Source organism: Bombina bombina, chromosome 7 (assembly GCF_027579735.1).
Source record: "Bombina bombina isolate aBomBom1 chromosome 7, aBomBom1.pri, whole genome shotgun sequence".
NCBI classification, from domain to species: Eukaryota; Metazoa; Chordata; class Amphibia; order Anura; family Bombinatoridae; genus Bombina; species Bombina bombina.
This window is the reverse complement of record NC_069505.1, coordinates 167,641,379-167,665,603: the sequence shown is the minus strand read 5'-3', so window position 1 is coordinate 167,665,603 and position 24,225 is coordinate 167,641,379. Positions and strand designations below refer to the sequence as shown.

The 24,225-nt window shown below is 36.6% G+C and overlaps 1 protein-coding gene across 2 annotated transcripts in view; it reads left to right on the top strand.

Annotated features, from left to right (window-relative positions):
- The window catches only part of IMMP1L (inner mitochondrial membrane peptidase subunit 1), a 158,212-nt gene that overhangs the window by 36,877 nt on the left and 97,110 nt on the right, over nucleotides 1–24,225 (top strand). For both annotated transcript variants that reach the window (XM_053720399.1, XM_053720398.1), the window contains exons 2-4: nucleotides 14,442–14,565; nucleotides 14,678–14,766; nucleotides 17,194–17,320. In XM_053720399.1, the coding sequence (XP_053576374.1) occupies nucleotides 14,461–14,565; nucleotides 14,678–14,766; nucleotides 17,194–17,320 (321 nt within the window). In that variant the 5' untranslated portion in view covers nucleotides 14,442–14,460. The remainder of the gene's footprint in view (nucleotides 1–14,441; nucleotides 14,566–14,677; nucleotides 14,767–17,193; nucleotides 17,321–24,225) is intronic.

Below are 24,225 nucleotides of genomic sequence, written 5' to 3'. Positions count from 1 at the left end.
AGAAATAATTACCCATGTACTTGACATCCAAAAATCCAGTTCTGAAATAAATAAATAAATAAATATATATATATATATATATATATATATATATATATATATATTCCTTGTGTAAATCATTAATCATCATATTTTATATTCACTATATTTTAATCCAGTATGTTTGCCCCCTACAATAGATCTTTTAGTAAAGGTATATAGTTAAAGTATAATTTGTATACAATTATGTATTACTTTATTTAGTCCTTATCATATTATGGTTTCTTTAGAGATTAGCAGCACAAACAGAATACTCAACATATTTGGCTGTCATCTGCTGAACAGAAATGAAAGATCACAAGGTTTCCATAGCTGTAGCGTTGGTCTTTTTGTTCCAAGCCCCCATCTGGGAAGGCCATGGTGCGTTCTCATATGGAACGCAGGTTTTTTTCTGTAATCTGCTTAGCTTCACTGCCGTTAGAATCTTTATTCCATGTTTGTGTAATTTATAATTTTAATGAGACTGTTGCTCTTGTGGGCTTTGAAATTTATTAAAACCTCTTTGTGCATATGCTTTTGTTCTTGTATGATGGGCTCAGTGTATTTAAAAATGATGAATTTTATTCATGGTTTTCAGAAGTGAAAGGATTAACGATTCTATTCAGTGAATCTCTATCAGTGGGCTCGTCAATTGATATTTAGCCGTATTTTTAATGACTAAGTATATTTTTTTTATGAATGTGTAAAAATGTTGAAGTTATTTATTTTTTTGCATTTACAATTCAGTGGCGAGCTTTATTCTACGGTTTGTCATTACTCCAGTATGATACGTATACAAAGCTCTAACTCTTGAAATTTTTTAACCTCCTCTGTAAATCATAGAAACATAGAATTTGATGGTAGATAAGAACCAAAAATGCCCATCAAGTCCACCCATATTACATGTTACTTTTTTGAAAAATGTTAGTCTTTGTGTTTACCACTTCAATTGGAAGTTTAGTCAATGAATCCACCACTCTTTCTGTAAAAAGAAGAAAAAAAAATATGCCTCCTCATATCTGCTACCCTCTAACTTTAAATTGTGACCCCTTGTTTTGGCATTTATTTTTTGGGGAAATGCTTTCAGCTTCCAATTTATAAAAGTCCCTTCGTAAATTTGAAGGATTCTATCATGTTATCTCTTCTCTCCTCTAAAATTTACATATTTAGATCATACTCTTTCTTTGTAATTTTAGACCATGTATAGTACCATTTTAGCTGCCGTCCTTTGGACAGTTTCAGTAAATCGTAACATCTCAATTTTTTTTCTTTCATGATTCAGATAGAGCATGCAATTGTAAGCCACTTTCTAATTTACTCCCATTATCAATTTTTCTTCCTTCTCTTGGTATCTTTATTTGAAAAGCAGAAGTATATGTTTGAGACGGCTCATTTTTGGTTCAGAACCTGGGTTGCACTTGCTTATTGGTGGCTAAATGTAACTAACCAATCGGCAAGTGCAACCCAAGTTCTGAAAAAAAAATGGGCCGGCTCTTAAACATACATTTTTGCTTTTCAAATAAAGATACCAAGAGAAGGAAGAAAAAATGATAATAGGAGTAAATTAGAAAGTTGCTTACAATTGCCTGCTCTATTTGAATCGTGAAATAAAAAATTGGGTTTACTATCCCTTTTTAAAGTATGGGGGGGTTTTTTTCATTTTTTTTTTTTTTCCATCCAAAATACTCTTTGTGACAAAGACAATTTGTTGGCCTGTTCTTGTGAAGATGAAAAGCCGATATCTATTCTTTTTCTTGCCTTTGCAAGTTTGAAAGTCTTTGGTGTCGCTTGCAAGGAAATGAAGGTTATACTGCGGCTAACCCGAGGTCCTGGAACTTAATGAACACATTTCAGAGGGTGAATAGATGATCTTTAGATTCTCACATTTCCATCAAGTAAACTTACTAACCCCGTTTGGAGTTATTCCCCTTGAAATTAGAGAAAAGTTGTATCTAGTTAAAGATATGAAACAAAATCACACTCTGATCTCAGCCACTGTTTTTAAACCACATCTACTGTTCCCATGGTTTGAACATCTTTGTTAAGAGATTGACGTTCAGGGGTGAATGCTGTAGATTTTTTGTGTCTAATTTTAATTTACTCAGCATTATACTGACTTCAGACTTGTTCACTTGACTAAATTCTTTTGCTAACTTGCCCCCATATTGTAACAATGCCACTGAACGTTAAAAACAAATCCTTGCATTGATTTCCTAATTTTATTATGTTCAGAGTTGTAATCTGAGATTAGAACCAACAATGGCTTTATTTTCTAGACTTAATTTTCTACATTTCATTTGGAATACAATGTGTTTTGTATACAAAAAGGGGCATATAGTATCATGTGCGATTGTAACTCTCAGTAGACCTGTCAATGGGAGATGTAATGTGGGTTTATAGAGCTTGGGCTCCGCAAACTAATTTATGTGAATCTATTTTACTTCAGCTAGAAAAGGCTTGCTCTGTGTCGTCTGCATTTCATATTGTGTAGTGCAGGCTGTCTATTCAAAACCAGGCGACTGCATATGGATATTCCCTTGATATCATTCACTTGCTGTGTAATCTTATTATGCAAAGTTCTAATCTTCACCTAGAATGAATGCCTCTGGGTCAGAATATAGTCATATCAAGGTTCTGGAGGTCATGTTATGTGATCCTTAGCTTATTCTTCTAAGTATGTCTGGGATTTAGAGGGTATTCCCCAGACATTCACAGATATAGGCAGCAAAACCTGCTGTATTTTTGGAAGGAAAGACCAACATGAGGTCCCTGGTAGGATTAAACTTGATTTGTAGCTGTAGGATTTCTTAACAGATGTATTATTGGACAGGGAATAGGGGGCCACTAGCACAGCGAAATTGGAACACGATTGGCATTCTCAGGAAGTCGGCTGGCTGCTAAAACAGCAGCTGCATGTGGATTTGACTTCTTTCAGGTGAAGCAACTTCCAGTCATTTGGAAAGGATGGGATGAAAAGGGACCTCGGTGATAATTTTGATGTCTGCAAGATTTAGTACCAGCGTAATGGGATTATCAGTAACACCTTCAGCGCAGAAAAAGCCACCTGGCGATTTAACTGGCAGCAACTGAGAACTAATCCTTTCCCATCTTTTGGATGTCATTCATGAGGCTTGGAGCAATTTCTGCCCTGCGACTTGTGATTAATTTTATAAACAAAAATCAAGTGATGGTGAAGGAGCACGTATTCATAAGAAAATATGGTTTGTGTGCCTGGCCTATGGCAAGAAATAAGAAGACAACATTGGTGTTCTAACATACTGTACATTTATTTATATTAAAACTATTTATCTAATTACTGGATACAAACTAGATTGTGTCTATTGTAATTTTTATCTAGGGCTGATTTTTCTGCATACTTTTTACATTTATTTTGCATTTTGGTTTGTGAGTAAATGTAATTTGTCACATTTTGAATGAAAGGCAGAATGCACTGACTATCATTTTGTATAAAACCTGAATTACCTATTATACAGAACAGAACATTTTCAAACTTTTTAAAAGGGCACTAATACTAATACTTTGCGATTTTAATATACAATATTTCATTTTTTGTTGGAAAAAAGACTAAAATATAATTTTCTTGTAATATAAGTTTAATAATTTGTGTTCTCATCCAGTTCTAAGAATTGGAAGCACACACTGCAGTCTTCACAAGCCTAACCTTGCCACATATCTGTCCATATTTAGCCTCAGCAGAGAAGATTAGATAAGAAACTTCAAAAAAATTAATTTTGCTAACATATTGATAGTGGCTAGCCTTGTCTCTTCCAGGTACAAGTTGTGGGTAGTGTTTGACTTTTTGAAAAACAATTGCAGGAAATAACTTATTAATGCATTTAAAAAATTCACACTCACCAAGTATGTCAATTTGTTGCCAGACAAGGTGCTTTACTGTCCCTTTACCAGAGCCAATACAATTTGTTTGCTCTCCAAGTTGATTTTCCATAGGATGCAGAAAAGCAGTTATTACGCCAGAAGCTTCTTAAAGGGACACTAAAGCCCAAATTAAACTTTCATGATTCAGATAGGGCATGTCATTTGAAACCACTTTCGAATTTACTTTTATGATCACATTTTGCTTTTTTCACTAAACCTTTGTAGGCTCAAAGACTGATGTCTAAGACTCTGAAATTCTCTTATCTCACAGTCTGGCTGTGAATAGTTAAAAACATACTGTTTGTTCACGTGTGCCTTATAGATAACACTGGGCTTTCTCCCAGGGAGTTATTTAAGAATCAGCACTAATTGCCTGAAATTCAAGTCTGTCAAAGATCGGAGAGAAGAAGGCTATCTTAGATACAAGGTAATCACAGAGGTAAAAAGTATATTAAAGGGATAGTCTAGTCAAAATTAAACTTTCATGATTCAGATAGATCATGCAATTTTAAGCAACGTTCTAATTTACTTATTTTTCTTTGAAAAAGCAAGAATGTAAGCTTTAGGAGCCAGAAAACTTTTGGTTCAGCACCTGGGTAGCGCTTGTTGATTGGTGTCTAAATGTAGAAAAGAAGAACACAGAGGCGCCCAATGGCCTAATACCACAAAACCAAGGTAGAAGTAGGATTGTAAGAGATATACTTACAAACAAACTGCACCCTAGGGTGCAGGGAAGCAGACTGGAACCTCACAGTTGCCCAGCAAACTGAATAGACACAGTCAGATATCCAGGAGTGATTTCTCGCCTGTGGGATCCACAGTGTTCCTAAAGGAAGGGATATAGAGCCAACATAGCCCAGCACAGTTTTATACAAAAATGTGTGTGTATAGAGAATAGGCACACTTACATATTTCAAAGCACCTCCAGGTGCAATATCCACAGGCTGGGGCTTCTCAGCCGCCCAGCTGACTGATTCCAAGGATTTCAGCTAAGTTAATCCCAGACAGGATTCAGGGGTATATGATATATCCCCAGATAAAACACAGCAGCAAGTGTATCAAATTAAAAATATACTTTACATTTGTATCCAATACTTTACATTTGTATCCAATCCAATTAACATAGTTGCTATGGGTACTCTGGTAAACATACATGGTAAACTAACCAGTGATGCAGTCTTATTTAACCAATGAGATATCAATACATCCTTATTTGTCATACATTGTATCCATAGTTTTACATTATAGATACCCCCCCATGTGTACATTGTGAATAACATATTCGCCATACATTCGAATACAAATAACATTTGGATAAAAATAACAGTTCAGATCATCCACAAAATAAACTTAAAATCCGATTAGTGCATATTACCCCACCCCTCCCCTCCCTCATAGACCGTAGCAAAAGCAGAGACCATATGTGCATCGCACAATGCCATCGGAGTGCCTATTGCACTGAGAGCACCTTTATCCATGTATACTTTATTTCTCTTGTTAAGTGTATCCAGTCCACGGATCATCCATTACTTATGGAATATATTCTCCTTCCCAACAGGAAGTTGCAAGAGTCCACCCACAGCAAAGCTGCTATATAGCTCCTTCCCTAACTGCCATATTCAGTCATTCTCTTGCAAGCCTCAACATAGATAGGTTGTGAGAGTCTGTGGTGATTTATACTTAGTTTATTCTTCAATCAAAAGTTTGTTATTTTTAAATGGCACCGGAGTGTGCTGTTTCTCAGGCAGTATTTGGAAGAAGAATCTGCCTGCGTTTTTCTATAATCTTAGCAGACGTAACTGAGATCCATTTGCTGTTCTCACACATTCTGAGGAGTGAGGTACTTCAGAGGGGGAATGGCGTGCAGGTTTTCCTGCAGATAAGGTATGTGCAGTAAAATATTTTTCTAGGAATGGAATTGACTAAGAAAATACTGCTGATACCGAAGTAATGTAAGTAAAGCCTTAAATGCAGCGATAGCGACTGGTATCAGGCTTATTAATAGAGATACATACTCTTATAAAAATGTGTTTTAAAACGTTTGCTGGCATGTTTAATCATTTTTTAACGTACATTGGTGATAACACTGTAATGTTGGTATAGCCTTAAATGCAGTAAAAGCGACTGGTATCAGGCTTATTAATAGAGATACATACTCTTGTAAAAATGTGTTTTAAAACGTTTGCTGGCATGTTTAATCGTTTTTTTTAACATATGTTTGGTGATAAAACTTATTGGGGCCTAAGTTTTTTCCACATGGCTGGCTTAAATTTTGCATAGAAACAGTTAACTGAAGCTTCCCACTGTTGTAATATGAGTGGGAGGGGCCTAATTTAGCGCTTTTTTGCGCAGTTAAAATTACAAAATGAATTATCCAGATTCCCTCAGCAGTCCCATGAATACTACAGGACATTTCTAAAGGGCTAAAAAGACTTCCAAAATTGTTTATAGGGAAGGTAATCCACAGCTCTGCTGTGGCAGTTTTGTTGTGTCTGTTCCACCACACGGGACTTCTGGCAGACAGTTCCTAAGGTGGAGAGAAGAGTTTCTACTCTAGCTAAGCGTACCACTACCTCTGGCGAGGACCGTTGTGCTTTTTAGATCCAATGGATAAAAAATGTTTATTCAACAGGGTTTTATCCTGCAGCCCCTTGCATACATTGCTTCTGTCACTGCTGCTGCGGCGTTCTGGGTTGAGTCTCTTGATGAGGCTTTACAGGCGACTCCATTGGATGAATATATTTGACAAGCTTATGCTAGCCAATTCCTTTGTTTTCTGATGCCTTTGTTCATTTGACTAGACTAACGGCTAAGAATTCTGTTTTTTACTATACTGGCGCACAGAGCGCTATGGCTTATATCATGGTCAGCTGTCGTGACTTTAATAAATAAGCTACTTAACTTCCCTTCAAGGGGCAGACCCTATTCGGGCCTGGTTTGAAGGAGATTATTGCTTATATCACTGGAGGAAAAGGTCATGCCCTTCCTCAGGATAGGAATCAAGGGCCAAAAAAAGGTCTATTTTTCGTGCCTTTTAAAACTTCAGGGCAGGTGTGGCTTCCACTTCCTCTAAGGCAAAACAAGAGGGAATTTTTGCTCAGTCCAAGGCGGTCTGGAGACAATTGGACCTGGAACAAAGATAAGCAGGCCAAGGAGCCTGCTGCTGCCTCTAAGGCAGCATGAAGGAACGGACCCCTATCCAGTAACGGATCCTATAGGGGGCAGACTTTCATTCTTCGCCCGGGCATGGGCAAGAGATGCCCAGGATCCCTAGGCATTGGAATTTATATCCCAGAGATATCTTCTGGATTTCAAAGATTCCCCCCCCCAAAAAAAAGGGGAGATTTCGCCTTTCACAATTATCTGCAAACCAGATAAAGAAGGAGGCATTCTTACATTGTGTACGAGATCCATCCAGTTCCAAGAGAGGAACAGGGACAGAGTTTTTACTCAAATCTGTTTGTGGTTCCCAAGGTGAGGGAACCTTCAGACCTATTTTGGATCTAAAGATCTTAAACAAATTCCTCAGAATTCCGTCATTTAAGATGGAAACTATTCGTACCATCTTAACTATGATCCAGGAGAGTCAATAGAGGACTACAATGGATTTGAAGGATGCTTATCCTCACATTGTGATGCATAAAGATCACCTTCGTTTTTCAGGTTTGCCTTTCTAGACAGGCATTACCAGTGTGTAGCTCTTTCCTTTGGGATATCTACAGCCCCAAGAATCTTTATGGAGGTTCTGGGGTCGCTTTGGCGGTCCTTAGGCCGCGGGGCATAGAAGTGGCCCCTTAGTTAGACGACATCCTGATACAGGCGTCAAACATCCAAATTGCCAAGTCTCATACGGACGTAGTACTGGCATTTCTGAGATCACATGGGTGGAAAGTGAACAAGGAAAGAGTTCTCTATCCCCAATCTCAAGGGTTTCCCTCCTAGGGACTCTGATAGATTCTGTAGAAATGAAAATTTACCTGACGGAGTCCAGGTTGTCAAAGTTTCTAAATTTCTGCAGTGATTTTCATCCCATCCGCGCCCTTCGGTTGCTCAGTACATGAATGAAATCGGCTTAATAGGTAGCGGCAAGGGACATAGTACCGTTTGCACGTCTACATTTCAGACCGCTGCAACTATGCATGCTCAGTCAGAGGAACGGGGATTACACAGATTTGTCCCCCTGTTGAACCTGGACCAAGAGACCAGAGATTCTCTTCTCTGGTGACTATGTCGGGTCCATCTGTCCAAGGATAAGACCTTCCGCAGGTCAGATGGGACAATTGTTACAATGGATGCCAGCCTTTTAGGTTGGGATGCAGTCTGGAACTCCCTGAAGGCTCAGGGATAGTGGACTTAGGAGGAGACCCTCCTTCTAATAAATATTCTGGGAGTGATATTCCATGCTCTTCAGACTTGGCCTCAGTTAGCAACTCTGAGGTACATCATACTCAGTCGGACAATATACACGACTGTGGCTTACATCAGCCATCAAGGGGGAACAGAAGTTCCCTAGTGATGTTAGAAGTCTTACAATATTTCACTGGACAGAGACTCACTCTTGTCTATCAGCTATCCATATCCCAGGTGTTGAGAACTGGGAGGTGGATTTTCTAAGTCGTCAGACTTTTCTTCCGGGGGAGTGGGATTTCCTCCGGAGGTCAAGACCAAGCAGGAGAGGGCTTTGGTGTTTTTGACAGCGCCTGCGTAGCCACGCAGGACCTGGTATGCAGATCTGGTGGACATGTCATCCTTTCCATCACGGTCTCTGCTTCTGAGACAGGTCCCTCTACCTCAGGGTCCTTTCAACCATCTAAATAGAATCAATCTGAGATGGACTGCCTGGAGACTGAACGCTTGATGTTATCAAAGCATGGCTTCTCCGAGTCAGTCATTGATACCTTAATACAGACATGAAAGCCTGTCTCTAGGAAAAATTGAACATAGATATGGTGTAAATATCGGATTGTTATGAATCCAAGGGTTACTCATGGAGTAAAGCCTGGATTCCCAGGATATTATCTTTTCTCCAAGATGTTTTTGAGAAAAGGGTTGTCAGCTAATTCCTTAAAAGGGACAGATTTTTACTCTGTCTATTTTTTTGCACCAGCGTCTGGTAGGTATTCTAGACGTTCAGGCATTTGGTCAGGCTTTGGTTAGATCCAAGCCTGTGTTTAAAACTGTTGCTCCACCATGGAGCTTAAACCTGGTTCTTAAGGCTCTTCAAGAAGTTCCGTTTGAACCTTTTTTTGTTCCATAGATATCAATCTTTATCTTGGAAAGTTCTTTTTGGGTAGCTATTTCCTCGACTCGTAGAGTCTCCAAATTATCTGTGTTACAATGTGATTTTCCTTATCTGGTCCTTCGTACGGATAAGGTAGTCCTGCGTACCAACCTGGGTTTTTTCCTAAGGTGGTATCTAACAAGAACATCACTCAAGAGATAGTTGTTCCATGCTTGTATCCTAATCCTTCCTCAAAGAAGGAACGTCTATTACACAATATTGGACGTGGTTTGTGCTTTAAAGTTTTACTTACAAGTTACTACAGTTTTCATCAAACGTTCACCTTGTTTGTTGTCTATTCTGGACAGAGGAGAGGTCAAAAGACTTCAGCAGCCTCTCTGTCTTTTTGGTTAAAAAGCATAATTCATTTAGCTTATGAGACTGCTGGACAGCAGCCTCCTGAAGGGATTGCAGCTCATTCTACTAGAGCTGTGGTTTTCACTTGGGCCTTTTTTAAATGTGGCTTCTGTTGAACAGATTTACAAGACGGAGTCTTGGTCTGCGCTTCATACTTTTTCAAATTTAACAAATTTGATACCTTGCTTCTTTGGAGACTATTTTTGGGAGAAAGGTTTTTTTTTTTTTTTTTTACAGGCAGTGGTAATTTCCGTTTAAGTACCTGCCTTGTCCCTCCCATCATCCGAGTACTTTAGCTTTGGTATTGGTATTCCATAAGTAATGGATGATCCGTGGACTGGATACACTTAACAAGAGAAAACATAGTTTATGCTTACCTGATAAATTTATTTCTCTTGTAGTGTATCCAGTCCACGGCCCGCCCTGTCACTTTAAGGCAGGTAATTTTTTCATTTGAACTACAGTCACCACTGCACCCTATGGTTTTTCCTTTCTCTGCATGTTTTCTGTCGAATGACTGAATATGGCAGTTAGGGGAGGAGCTATATAGCAGCTTTGCTGTGGGTGGACTCTTGCAACTTCCTGTTGGGAAGGAGAATATATTCCATAAGTAATGGATGATCCGTGGACTGGATACACTACAAGAGAAATAAATTTATCAGGTAAGCATAAATTATGTTTTTTCTATTGCAGGTTTATGTGCTCAAATATTATTACATTTGAGATCTTAGTACATATCACTCAATACCGATCGCAGAAATCGGCAGTTGTTAACCAACATCCGGGTTTCTTTAGACCACCCACACTTGTGTGTCAGAGATTACGCTGGCCAATGGGTATTCATTATTAGCCCATGTCAGATGGCAAAAAAACTTATTCAATGAAAGACATAACAAAAACGGAGCGTACGATGCACATGTAACACTAATGATTATCATCATGATAGACAAAGATCATAAAGTAACTTATTACCACCAAGGAATTTAATTATCCTAATCTATACTTAATAAAACGTGTCTAAATACTGATGTGCTAGATGTGCACTAATGTGTACTGCCCACAGCTAATCCACTACATATAATTTACTTGTATGAGATCATAAAGAATAAAGTCTTAAAATGTTGGCTATAATGTCGTGTGCCTAAGATATAATAATGTGATGTGTTAAACTAGAATGCATCTGTGAAGATAAATCCTGATTTGAAATGTCCTTAATAACTAAAGGTATATATCATACTAGTAGTGTATACAGAAATCAACTCAATAATACGGAGATAGGAGTGAATAGCGAATATATGTGTGATATGCCACTACAATATGTGATATAGAGTAAAGTAATGTGTGGTGTGGGGGAGATGTGTATTTACATTATGTGTGCTATTTAATAACTCCTAATAAGTGTAACATAAACTGGATGTGACTATGTGGTGATAACCATGGGGGTTATTCCCTAAACACATATAAAATATAAAGATTAGTATGTAAACGTGATATTACCATAATAATCCTGGTATGTTATCTAAGTCAGAATTGTGATGTGAACTATATTAGTAAATCCTTAGGAGATAAATGTGTTGGTGTATTGCAGATTCACTTAAGTGATGGTAAGGGATCTAACAGGTTATCTGGAATGGATATCAATGTTGTAGACCTATAACTAATGGAGTGTCATAGTGGGGACTAAATATACTAATGTCATTGTCTAAGATGTTAACCCAAGACAAATATTGATATGTAAATATATGTTATGACAGTAGATAAAATAAACTAGAATAATGATAATAAGGTCCAATATAAAAAGGGCGGCCATGTCCAAATTCTCATTAAGTCCTTCAGGTTGAAGGGTTCTTAGCTTGGTGATCCAAAAGGATTCCCTACGTCTAAGGGTAAGGAAGGCATTAGGTTGTGATCTACTAATTTTGTTCTATGGGAATAATTTTCATCATATTCTCATTTCTATTCCCTTTATGTACATGAACACAATGTCTGGACACACTATGAGATGAAATCTTTTTCTTAATGTTGTACACGTGTTCACTCCACCTCCTTTTTGCCTTTCTACAAGTGTGCCCAACATATTGGACCCCACATTGACAGTACAATAGATAAACAATGAAAGTGGATTCACAGGTCATATGACTCTTAATTGAAAAAAGCTCACCTGTAGTGTGTGATCTAAAATATGATGTCCCATGTGCTATATACTTGCACATACCACAACATTTTTTTAAAGCATTTTGACACTCTATTCTTGTTAGAATTTTTAGTAGTAAAATCCTTAAAATGATTGTATTGGTTTTTTTGTCTCTCACTATCTTACTCGGGGCCAATGTGGTTTTAAGTGTAGGGGCCCTTCTATATCTCACGAAATATAGGATCATTTGTTAAGACTGGCCAGTGTTTACATAAGATTTTGTGAATTTCTCTATGGTTTGAATTATATCTAGTAATAAACAAAGGGGGATTTGATTCTTTGAATTTATCTTGTTTCTTTATCTTTCATAAAATATCTATCTCTGTCCTCTTCTCTAACTTTTTTTAAGGTTCTTATCAATCAAAGTAGCGGGATTACCTTTCTCTATAAACCTATTGCCAATCACTTTGGCCTGGTCATCATAGTTCATCATAGTTCCTTCTAATTCTCCTAAACTGTCCGTATGGAACATTGTTTTTCCAACAGCTATAATGATTGCTCTCATAGTGTAGAAAACTATTGCAATCAATAATTTTGAAATAAGTTCTAGAAGAAACTGTTCCACCAACCGACCTTCCCAATGAGAGGTCTAAAAATTCAATACAATCTTTCTGAATATTGTGGGAAAACCCAAAATTATTACCGTTCAGGTGCTTGATGAACCCCACCACTTGTTCATGGGAACCCCTAAAAATAAACAAAAGATCATCAATGTAACGGCCATAGAACACCATACATTTATGGGAATCATAAATGTATTGTTCAAAAATTCCCATAAATAAATTTGCAAAGCTTGGAGCGAACCTGGTGCCCATGGCCGACCCCTTAATCTGTAAATAAAACCTATTCTGATACAAAAAATAATTATGTTTAAGAATAAATGTGATAAGTTCAATGTTGAAATCTCTTTGGATATCAGGCATATAGAAATCTTTCCCTTTAACATTTCTCATGTTGACTCTCCCTTTAACTTGGTTAGGTTTTCTCTTTGTCACTCAGTGAGAAAGAGACAAGATATTCCATGAAATTAGATATTTATGTATTTTGATTTTAGTGTATAACAGTGCATTTAAGAATACACTTTTAAAAACTTTAATTATCATTTGCAGCGCATGGTATGTAAAATGGTTAGCTCTGGCTAGACAATGTGTACCTGTGGTGCCTCAGATACAGTGTGTGTATGTGTATGTATGTGTGTGTGTATATGTGTATATATATATATATATATATATATATATATATATATATATATATATATATATATATATAATCTCAAAATACCATCAGATATATGTATTTATTAATAAATAGAACATATTCTTCTATGTGAAGAACATTGTAATGTGAAATATTCATATTTTTATGTCGGGTTAGCACACTTGAGAATATGCAATCGGGTTTGCGCGCAAGTAGGGTCTTAAGGTTTTTTTTCACTTTTTTTGCTCCATTGACTTCTATGGGGAACACTTTTACGTGCACGGTATTCCAACTTCCGCTTTTTGTGCACATCGGGTTAGCGCTCGTACTAAAACATTTCACGTTCAATACGAGCGCTACCAGGTGCAAGCAAAGTCTTAGTTCTTGTGGAGTACTGGGCGGGTAGGGTCAGGCCAGCCATCTCACCGGCAGATTACAGACTGTGTCACTAACTTACTATATACAGTACTGGGGGGTTAAATAGTGTTACTATATATATACAGTAATAGGGGGGTCAGACCATCTCACAGACTGTGGGCACAGGGTACCTCCTTTTGCAGACATGTAATCTGATTCACATTTTTTTCTGTGTTAAATGTAATAAAAAAAAATGTATTCACCTTTTTTTGGAGGGGGGAGGGGTGGTGGTGGTGGGGCCCTTCTTAGATTCTTGCACCTGGGCCCTGTGGTTTCTAGTTACGCCTCTGAATTCACATAATGAAAATATAATCTTCCCTATTTATAAATCAATGGTAAGTCCCTACCTTGAATATGAAGTGCAACTTTCTGCACAAAATTTTAAAAAACGACATTATAGAACTGGAAAAAAGTTCAGAAGAGGGTGACATTTATAAGGAGAATGGAAGCTTTGCATTGAAGAAAGACTTGAAAGGTTGCAATTATTTACTCTGGAAAAGAGGAGTCTCTGAGGGAATATGATTACATTATAGAAATAATGTACAGGGCCCTTATAAGCAATTAAAGGGATACTAAACCCAGATTTTTTCATTAAAGAAACATTTTTGGTTTAGTATCCCTTTTAACAGCTGGTCTGTTCGTGAATAGAACTTTATAATGGACAAAATCACCCACTGAAACTTAAGAAACATAAATTTCACCTATAGCAGTGTAAGGGGTTCTTGACTATAAAAACAATAAGAATTTGGAATTATCTGCAAATTCAACAAATATTTTAGCTTTTGTGTGTATATGTGTGTGTGTGTGTGTCAATGCAGGATAGAATAGTTAGTATTGACAGTATAGTATTTTGTAGATCCTAAAAATTGGAAATCTTTTTGTTTGTTTTTTTCTCCTTCTAGATCAACAATAGTAACAGGTATGGAGGTTGAACTTGGTGGACATGAAGTTTTATTTTCCTTTAACCTATATTACTATGTTAATGTGTTAACACACATTTTCGGTTTGCACTTTCATGACCTTTTATATACATTTGAGCAACATTTTATACTTACTTTAATTTTCTTTGTTCTTCTATAGTGCACTATAAAGAGTTGGTATGTTTCGAAGAGTGGTTGGTAAAACCTTGGGTTTCCTAGGATACGCCATTCAGTATGGTTGTATCGCACACTGCACCTTTGAGTATGTTGGAGAAATAGTTATAGTAAGTATATTGCTTATATTAGCTGATACACCCATCATTATTTTGCACTTTATCACTAATACTACTACTTTTATGTATGGTGATGCAGAACTGTTTTTGCTTTAATCTACAGTGCTCTGGACCTTCTATGGAGCCCACAATAAAGAATTACGATGTTGTGTTATGTGAAAATTTAAGTCGACACTTTTTCACAATTAATAGGTATGTTCCATTTACATTATTATCTGTTTCTTTTATATTAAACTAGTCCTAAAGCCTGTGTACACGGGCCATTTTTTCTCTCTCGCTCTCGCTCTCTCTCTCTCGCGCTCTCTCTCGCGCGCTCGCTCTCTCTCGCGCTCGCTCTCGCTCTCTCTCTCTCGCGCGCTCGCTCTCTCTCGTTCTCTCTCTCGCTCTTGCTCGCTCGCTCTTTCGCTCTCTTGCTCGCTCTCTCTCTCTCCCCCCTCTCTCTTTTGCGGTCACGCCCACGTCACACCCGCGGTCACACCAACTCTGCGCCCGGCCACGCCCACTCTGCGTGCACCCGGCCACTCCCACTCCACCACTCGACATCAGGTCAGTTGGAAGGCCAGGTGTGTTTGTCTTTGCGCGCAGTCTCTACTGCGCATGACAGCTTCGGACAAACACACTTTGCCTTTTATTATATAGGATGTAACTAAAATTATTATTCATACAAATGAGCAAAAATTATTTAATTTCTATCACAGATTTACAAGATATTGATTACACCCTTCCCGGGGTACCTTGTCCCATACATGGAGAGCTGGGAAAGGGACCTGGGAATAATAATACCACTGCACATAAGGTCAAAGATAATTAACACAACACTTAAGACCTCCATCTCTATGGCTACCACAGAAATTAACCTAAAAATACTCCATAGATGGTACTACACACCGCAAAAACTACACAGACTATTTTACAAGTCCCAAAACAAATGCTGGCGCTGTGGTCATGTTAATAGCGGCATGGCCCACATGTGGTGGTGGTGCACTGCCATCCAAAACCTATGGAGATCTGTCATTTCTGAAATAGAAGACATACTTGAGACACAATTTCCACTAGATCCCTTGCTCTGGTTGTTAAACAAGCCCCCCAAGTTAAAACATAAACCCTCCCTTAAACTACTTTTCATAATGTCAAATAGCTTAAAATTTTTAATTGCCAAAAACTGGAGATCAAAAGAACCACCTACTATAGAAATGTGGGTACAAAGAGTATCTGAACTAATTCATCTTGAAGAACTGTATTATTTAAAAACTGGCAGAATGGAGGTGTACTCCGAAATCTTATCTTTATGGGAAACTTATCTCAAAGATAGCTAGACGGGTCCTATATTTACTTTCAGTCCTGTGAAGAACCGGACTTACCTGGGGGTGGAATTTCCCTTTAGTTAAACAGTAATATAAATAAATGAAAGGAAAGAACTCTTGTGCATAACCTCCTTTATAAGTCTTGTTGAGAATCAAATTATTGGGTTAAGTGTGCGTTGTCCCAGTCCAGTTCAAAGTTCAATGTTAAGTTAATTAAAACTGAATTAGCTTCATGTCTAACATATTGCGCTTTACTTTATATGTATCAACATGGAGCTGCGTCTCCACACCCTGTAATTCTACCTTTATTATCTTTTCAATAAAGCTGATTCAAAAAAAAAAAAAAAAAAAAAAAATATTTAATTTCATTCTTAATGCTTTTTATAGCGTTAAACGCGCGCTAAATGTCAAACTGACATCTCATTATTTTTGGTTTCAATGACTGACTGGATATATATATATATAATTTTTTTAGTATGAATCCCTAATACAAGAAACCGATGTTTTTAAAAATGGCTATTTTTCCTAGTCTTTTTTTTGTTTTTGTGTTGTAAAATACAAATACTAGTCTATCTTTATTTAAAACAACCACTATTACCATTTATATTACAGTACTGTACTAGCTTTCTGATACATACAAAATTAAAAAAAAGAGCACTACATTTAGGTTTCATGTATAATCTGTATTATGACAATCACATAAGATATTGTTGTTCACGTTTGCCCTCTCCAAACTGCCCCATTTTACAGGTACAACTATACAAATATTCCAAAATCCAAACCGTTTATGGGCTCAAGCAGTTTGGATCAAGGGTTTTCAACCTGTAATATAAAATTAAATCTCTTTATATTGTACAAAAAAAAAGTGTGTATATATAAAAACATTTTAGTTTTTATATACATTTTTATTTTATGGCAAGAAATGCAATGTGCTATTTGTGCCCATACAATTATTTGTTTTACCTCCTTTTTTTTTTTATGTGGTGTATTTTGTTTTCTTTTTTTTTTTCCTACTTCGTCTGTTCTAGGCAGCTGGCATTTTGTGTCCCCAGCTAGAAGTATGGGGGAACCTAGTCCCATTTGAGCTGACATAGCTGCCGTTGGCTTTGTTTCTTGTGCTTGCTGCTTCAGTGGAGCATCGCTTGCACTTGCACAGTATCTGGCATTTAATCAGAATACCAGGTGCACTTCTTGTATTAAAACAACAACAACAATGAGACGTTCTCTGATCTTAGAGGTTAAAGCTTTGGTATTCTCTGCTTAATGTTTAAATCTATCATTATTTTAATAGCACTTTTGTATATTTTCCTTGCAGGGGGGATATTGTGATTGCAAAAAGTCCAAACAAACCAAGTGTCAACATCTGTAAGAGGGTAATTGGATTAGAGGGCGACAAAATATGCACCAGCAATCCGCTAGGCTTCATCAAGAGACATACTTATGTAGGTATTGCGTTATGTCTGCATGTTCACTATTCTATTTAAAGGGACATTGTACACTAGATTTTTCTTTGCACAAATGTGTTGTAGATTATCCATTTCAACAGCCCACCTGGGAGTGTTTTTGTAACAATGTATAGTTTTGTTTATTTTTAAATAACATTGTGCTGTTTTTCAGACTTATAACCAAGCCCCAAAGTTTAAGATGTAAACTGATGTCTACAGACTTCATATTGCTTCTGTTTGTATATTCATATGCAGGGGAGAGGGGGGGGGGTCTGCTCTGACCCTTTCAGTGGGTGTTCCAGACTAATCTCATCAACAGGGCTAAATTGGGAGCTTCTAAGTAAGTTTTTAAAGATTTCATATTGGATTTTTAGATCAGTATCTGTGCATACTATTCTTTATAGTAGTGTCTATTACATGCAGTTAAATGAAAATGTGTGTATACTGTCCCTTTTAAAGGTACACTTTGAGATTGTAGTCTAACATGTTTTAATTATGTTGTAAAATAAATATACTTTCATAATTAATTTTGTTCCATTTTCTTGTAAAATGTTTGGTTTACTTAATTCCATAACATAATGGGCACCACCATGTTAGAACCTAGGTCTTCCCCCTTATCTGCCAATATGCCAACAAGGCAGTGTGAAAACTCTTTAGATAGTTACTTTAACAATCCTATATACCATGCAGACTGGGATTTTAATAATATGTAATCATTCATATTAATTTTATACTTTCATAATATACCCCCTACCCCGCTGCCCTGTAGTTTAACAATTTTATAAAAATGGTAAGTTGTACAATTCTAAGAATTGGAAGTGCACCTTGCAGACTTAAACCTGCTACATTCCTGTCCCTCTATTTGACACCAGCATAGTGAATTAAATAAGCAATTGCAAATTTTTTTTTTTTAACTTAAAAATGACAGTGACTAGCTTTGTCTACAAGTCTGGATTTGCTACTTTATTATAAGGCAGGAGGTGTTGGGGGCTGTTGAAAAACTATTGCAGAAAACAAGTCTTGCAAGTACAAGGTATTTTCTGTGCTTTTTATCTTCTGAGTATGTAGGATCATCTCCAGCACATTTATAGCCAACAATAAAGCAACTGTTCTTATAGAATAAAAGCTACTTATTGGAAAGTCTTTGTTTCACTCTGTATTATCATAACCTAGAAAATCACCAAAGGACATTAAAGGGACAGTCTACACCAGAATTTTTATTGTTTTAAAAGATAGATAATCCCATTATTACCCATTCCCCAGTTTTGCATAACCAACACATTTATATAAATATACTTTTAACCTCTGTGATTATCTTGTATCTAAGCCTCTGCAAACTGCTCCTTTATTTCAGTTCTTTTGACAGACTTGCAGTTTAGCCAATCAGTGCCTGCTCCCAGATAACTTCTCGTGCACGAGCACAGTGTTATCTATATGCAATACATGAACTAACACCCTCTAGTGGTGAAAAACTGTTAAAATGCATTCTGAAAAGAGGTGGCCTTCAAGGTCCTAAGAAATTAGCATATGAACCTCCTAGGTTAAGCTTTCAACTAAGAATACCAAGAGAACATAGCAAAATTGGTGATAAAAGTAAATTGGAAAATTGTTTAAAATTACATGCTCTATCTGCATCATGAAAGTTTATTTTGGCCTAGACTGTCCCTTTAAGACAGTTTTAGATCCCTGCTCACAGCACTAAGATACAAGACCACAGGAGATAGAGTTCTTTACACACAGAGTGGTGACAATGCCACACACTGAGTTTGCACTCTATAACAAAGGTCTATGTAATCTGTGACCCCTTTATTCCTCAGCTCTCTATTATACGTAACATTCTTGAGTTGGTGCATAGAAGGCAAAAAGCAGACTTATTACATAAATGTAAAAAGTATTCACTTAAAGGGACATTTAACCCAGAAAATTGATTTTGTGATTTAGGCAGAGCATACAATTATAAGAAAGGTTCCAGTTACTTCTATTATTAAATTAGCTTTATTCCCATTGTATTCTTAGTTGAAGAGTAACCTAGGTAGGTGTCTGTAGCACATGAAATCAGAAGGGTCAAAGAGAGGTTAAGCTGTATTGCCATATAAAAAAGAGAAAACAAAATAAAGTTCAATATTGCTAATAGTGTCTTACCGTGCACATAAGTTTATAGTTTAGCCTATCACTGTTTTATTCCCTCTAAAGTGATTTCAAATCAGCATATACCGCCCTACAATGTCCATAGGAGTGTGACTGTACTTGTGACATCACTATAAAAGTGTTATGTAAAATAGAGATTTTTAGAGAGAGGATATCTGCTCCCGATAGTGGAAGCAGGATACTGTGAAACTCATGCACATGCTCAGTAGGAGTTGGTGCCTTTTAAAGTTTGTACATAAAACCACTGCACAATTGGATGCTGAAAGTAAATACTGTGTCTGAATCATAAAAGTTTAATTTCACTTTAAATTCAGACTCTCCATTAAAAGTCTATTGTAATGTAAAATGCTCTTCCCTTTTAATATGTTCCTAGTGATCTATTTTACCTGCTAGAGTGTATTAGATTATTTGCAAACTGCTCATTAATTTGTCACTTGAAATATCTGCTTTTGCCTTGTGAAACGACCACCTTTACTGAAAATAGGAATACAGCTGTATTCTTTGTAAAATCGCTATTTAAATACAAGATAATAGTATTGATTAACCTACCAGTGACAGGTGGGAAAGAGATGGCTTTCTGTATCGGAGAGAGCTGGTTTTGCCATAACTGGGTACTGGCTGGCAGTTTCTTTTATCTATGATTTTTATTTTTTTTTTATTTTTTTACTTTAATAATAAACTTTTTTCTGTAGTGTAGTTGCCCCCTTATTACCCTCCCCCTTCCAGATCAATTTCCCACACTCTAATGCCCCCTCTCCCTCCCTCCTCACTCACTGCTCCTCTAAAAAAAAAATTCTGTAGCGTAGCAGTCCCACCCACCTCCCTCCTAACCCTCCCACACCACCAACGATCTGCACCACCGCTGCCTGATGCAAGTCTATTTCTGCACTACCCCACTCGTGGGGCATGCAGAAATAACGCAATCTCGCTACTTTTAGTGAGATTGCGGCAGAGAGAGGCCCAGGACTGCAGCGTCGTACAGGGTACGGTGCTAGTTGTTAAGGGGTTAACTCTCAGTTGTTTCTTTTTAAACATTGCCTGTCAGACTACTATTTTTTCCTATTAAAAAGGGACATAAGACTGAAAATATATTTATTTTGTGATTTAGATATAGCATACAATTGTAAACAGCTTTCCAATTTACTTCTATTATATAAAAGTGCTTTGTTCTCTTGGTGGTGTTTGGGTGTTTGTTAAAAAGCATTCCTAAGGTAGGCTCAGGAGCAGCAAAGCACTACTGGAAGCTTCCTTCTGATTGGTGGCTGCTCATATATGCCTCTTATTTATGCATCAGAATTTGTTTTACATTTGTAATCCCTCTGATTCACCCTTGGGAAAATCTTCTTATGTTGTGTATCTCATCTCATTTGCTGTGGCCAATTAGGGACAGCTATAAATTGGCTTATGCACTGACCAACCAAACACTGTGCAGCATTTAGCACTGTCAGGGTTCTAAATTCCTTGGATGCACTTTTATGGGGGAGCAGTGGAAATCATATTTTTTTTATTTAAATTATAGGAAAAGGGGACAAATAGTTAAAATAGGTTTAGTTGTTTTTGGTTTAGTTTTTTCTTTATAAGGAGGTATCATTAAAAGTGACCATTTTCTGACTTGCAGTTTTGTTTACCATTCTAAAGTTACACAGTAAGGATTTAGTAGAAAGTATAGCACCAATACTGCAGTATTAGTTTTCAGTTTAAATAGCTTTACAGGCAAAAACATACAATGCCATACTGTGTGTGGTTGCTTTTAGTTGTAAGGAGATATTTAAAGGGACAGTCTACTCCAGAATTTTTGTTTAAATCGATAGATAATCCTTCTATTACCCATTCCCAAGTTTTGCATAGCCAAGATGGTTATATTTAATACACATTTTTATACCTCTGTAATTACGTTGTATCTAATCCTCTGCAGACTGCCCTCTTATTTCAGTTCTTTTGACAGACTTTCATTTTAGCCAGTCAGTGCTGACTCATAAATAACTCCACAGGAGTGAGCACAATGTTATCTATATGACACACATGAATTGGCACTGTCTAGCTGTGAAAAACTGTCACAATTCACTGAGATAAGATGCAGCCTTCAAGGGCTTATAAAAGTAAATTGGAAAGTTTGTTTAAAATTGCATGCCCTATCTAAATCATAAAAGTTAAACTTTGACTAGACTATCCCTTTTAATATTTACATGGTATAGAAAAAGGGAAAAAATAGCAGAGTTAAAAGAAATTACAGTATATTTACTTGTGGCATAAAGGGACACTGTACCCAAATTTTTTCTTTTGTAATTCAGAAAGAGCATGCAATTTTAAGCAGCTTTCTAATTTACTCCTATTATCAATTTTTCTTCGTTCTCTTGCTATCATTATTTGAAAAAGAAGGCATCTAAGCTTTTTTTTTGGTTTCAGTACTCTGGACAGCACTTTTTTTATTGGTGGATGGATTTATCCACCAATCAGCAAGGACAACCCAGGTTGTTCACCAAAAATGGGCCGGCATTTAAACTTACATTCTTGCATTTCAAATAAAGATACCAAGAGAATGAAGAAAATTCGATAATAGGAGTAAATGAGAAAGTTGCTTAAAATGTCATGCTCAATCAGAATCAAGAAAGAAAAATTTTGGGTACAGTGTCCCTTTAACGTAGCAATCAAACAGATTTTTTTTTTTTTTTTTAATGAAACAGAAATAAATAAATAACAAAAACATTGTTTAACCTTTTTTATTTAGTAGAACATATGTTGTGCTACTGCACACGGTCCTTTTGGCAAGGAAAGAGTACAAGTAAAACCGCTTGCCTATCTTGTTATGCTTAGCTCTTGTGTCACTTCAATAGAAAAAGTACAAAATAATATCCATTTAATAGAGTTGAGGTTTGTAAATAAGGAACTAATTTCTTGCTAGTTTGTGATAGCGCCCCGGGATACGGTTGCATTTCTGAGCAAACTACTCTTGCTAATCAATAGCAGCATTCTGCTAATGCATTGTCTAGCGTGAGTATATATTGCAAGTATGTTTACCTTTATGTAAAGAGAATGCCACTTTAGAACTGATGCACGCTCTTCATCATGACATTAGGTTCAGATACAACTGAGCGGCCATCTCCTTTTATAGTAGCTAACTCCGGATATTTTTATGAAAGAATTGTAAAAGCATTAATTCCCCGTTGTGAGCAACAGACAAGCCGGAACGAATGGATTATCTTCATAACAATATTTAGAAGCGTTTGTACAACAGAATGTGGTTTTGCTTTAGGAAGTATGCTTGAAATTGGATTATTTTAGAAGTAATATAGCAGGTGTTGGAATGAATTTAAAATATATCCCATAACTTGCACAGTTTTCTGTATTGCACTTGTTAAACTTTCTTGTAAGCTTACATTATGAAAAATAAAATGGCTACCGTGCAAACAAGAGAAATAAATGGCTACGGTTGTCTTTAAAGTTAAACATTCATTTATGGTGTTACTAGATAGCCCATGTCACCTTAAAGGGACATTAAAGTGATGGTAAATCCTATCATTTTTGAAATGCTAGTATTTACCAGTGCTACAAATAAAGGGGACTTTTAGTCATGAAGCATAAAATACTTCATGCTGAAAGTTCCTTAATTTGCCTGCAGCGTATGCATTTGAACCAAGGTTGCACCTTTTCCCTTGTGTATTGTAAAGTACAGCAATACTGATAAATGAATTGCTAAATTCTTTGCTTATGATATGTAAAAAATCTAAATACATTTTTATTGCAAATAATTATTAGCATTATGTCCTTTATTAAATTCCTGGAGAATTGGTGGTGACATTAATTAACATAGTAAGAAAATAGATTCATTATTAACCAATATGACTTGGGCATAGATAATTTTTTATAAAATGTTGCTTATTGATTCTTCTGTTGAGAATGAATGCAAACCAAGGATTTGTCACATTACTTTATTAATAACATGCTGTGAACCCAATCAAATAAGTACAATTCATTACAACTTCATATCTGTCATCTGATACGGTCAACTCTTTCATCATATTTCATTTTAATCAAGAAAGGTAACACCTGTGGTTTAGCCACAAAAGCTGCTTTGTGAAATGAACACCCGCAGGCTATGAAGCAATTACATTTGTTGCTTGTTCCAAAGTGGGAACACTTAAATAGACCTCAGTAGGGTTTGTACAAATTCACTTTTACTTCTTCTATTATCTTCTGCTGAGATTAAGTTCTCTAGTAAGTTCCTTTTTTTTTTTCTTCCTACCTTTCTCACTTTACAAAAATTAAACTGGAAGTTCATGTTTTAAACTTTTCTCCTTTTGCTTTTCCTTTTGAGTAAGGCTAAAGGGTTTACAATTTCAGCCTTGGATTCTGTACTTAGTGTTTTTCTCTCTCCATAAAGGCATGCATATAGACTCATTTTAAGCACCAGATTGGTAAGCATTATTAGACTTAAAGGGACATTGTACACTAGATTTTTCTTTGCATAAATGTTTTGTAGATGATCCCCTTATATAGCCCACCTGGGGGCATTTTTGTAAAAATGTATAGTTTTGCTTATTTGTAAATAACATTGTGCTGATTTTCAGACTCCTAACCAAGCCCCAAAGTTTTTGATGTATACTGATGTCTACAGACTTGATTGCTTCTGTTTGTGTAATGGGGTTTTTCATATGCAGGGGAGAGGATCTGCTCTCAGCCCCTTTCAGTGGGTGTCCTAGCCTAACCTTATCAATAGTGCTAAATTGGGAGCTTCTAAGTAAGTTTTTAAAGGT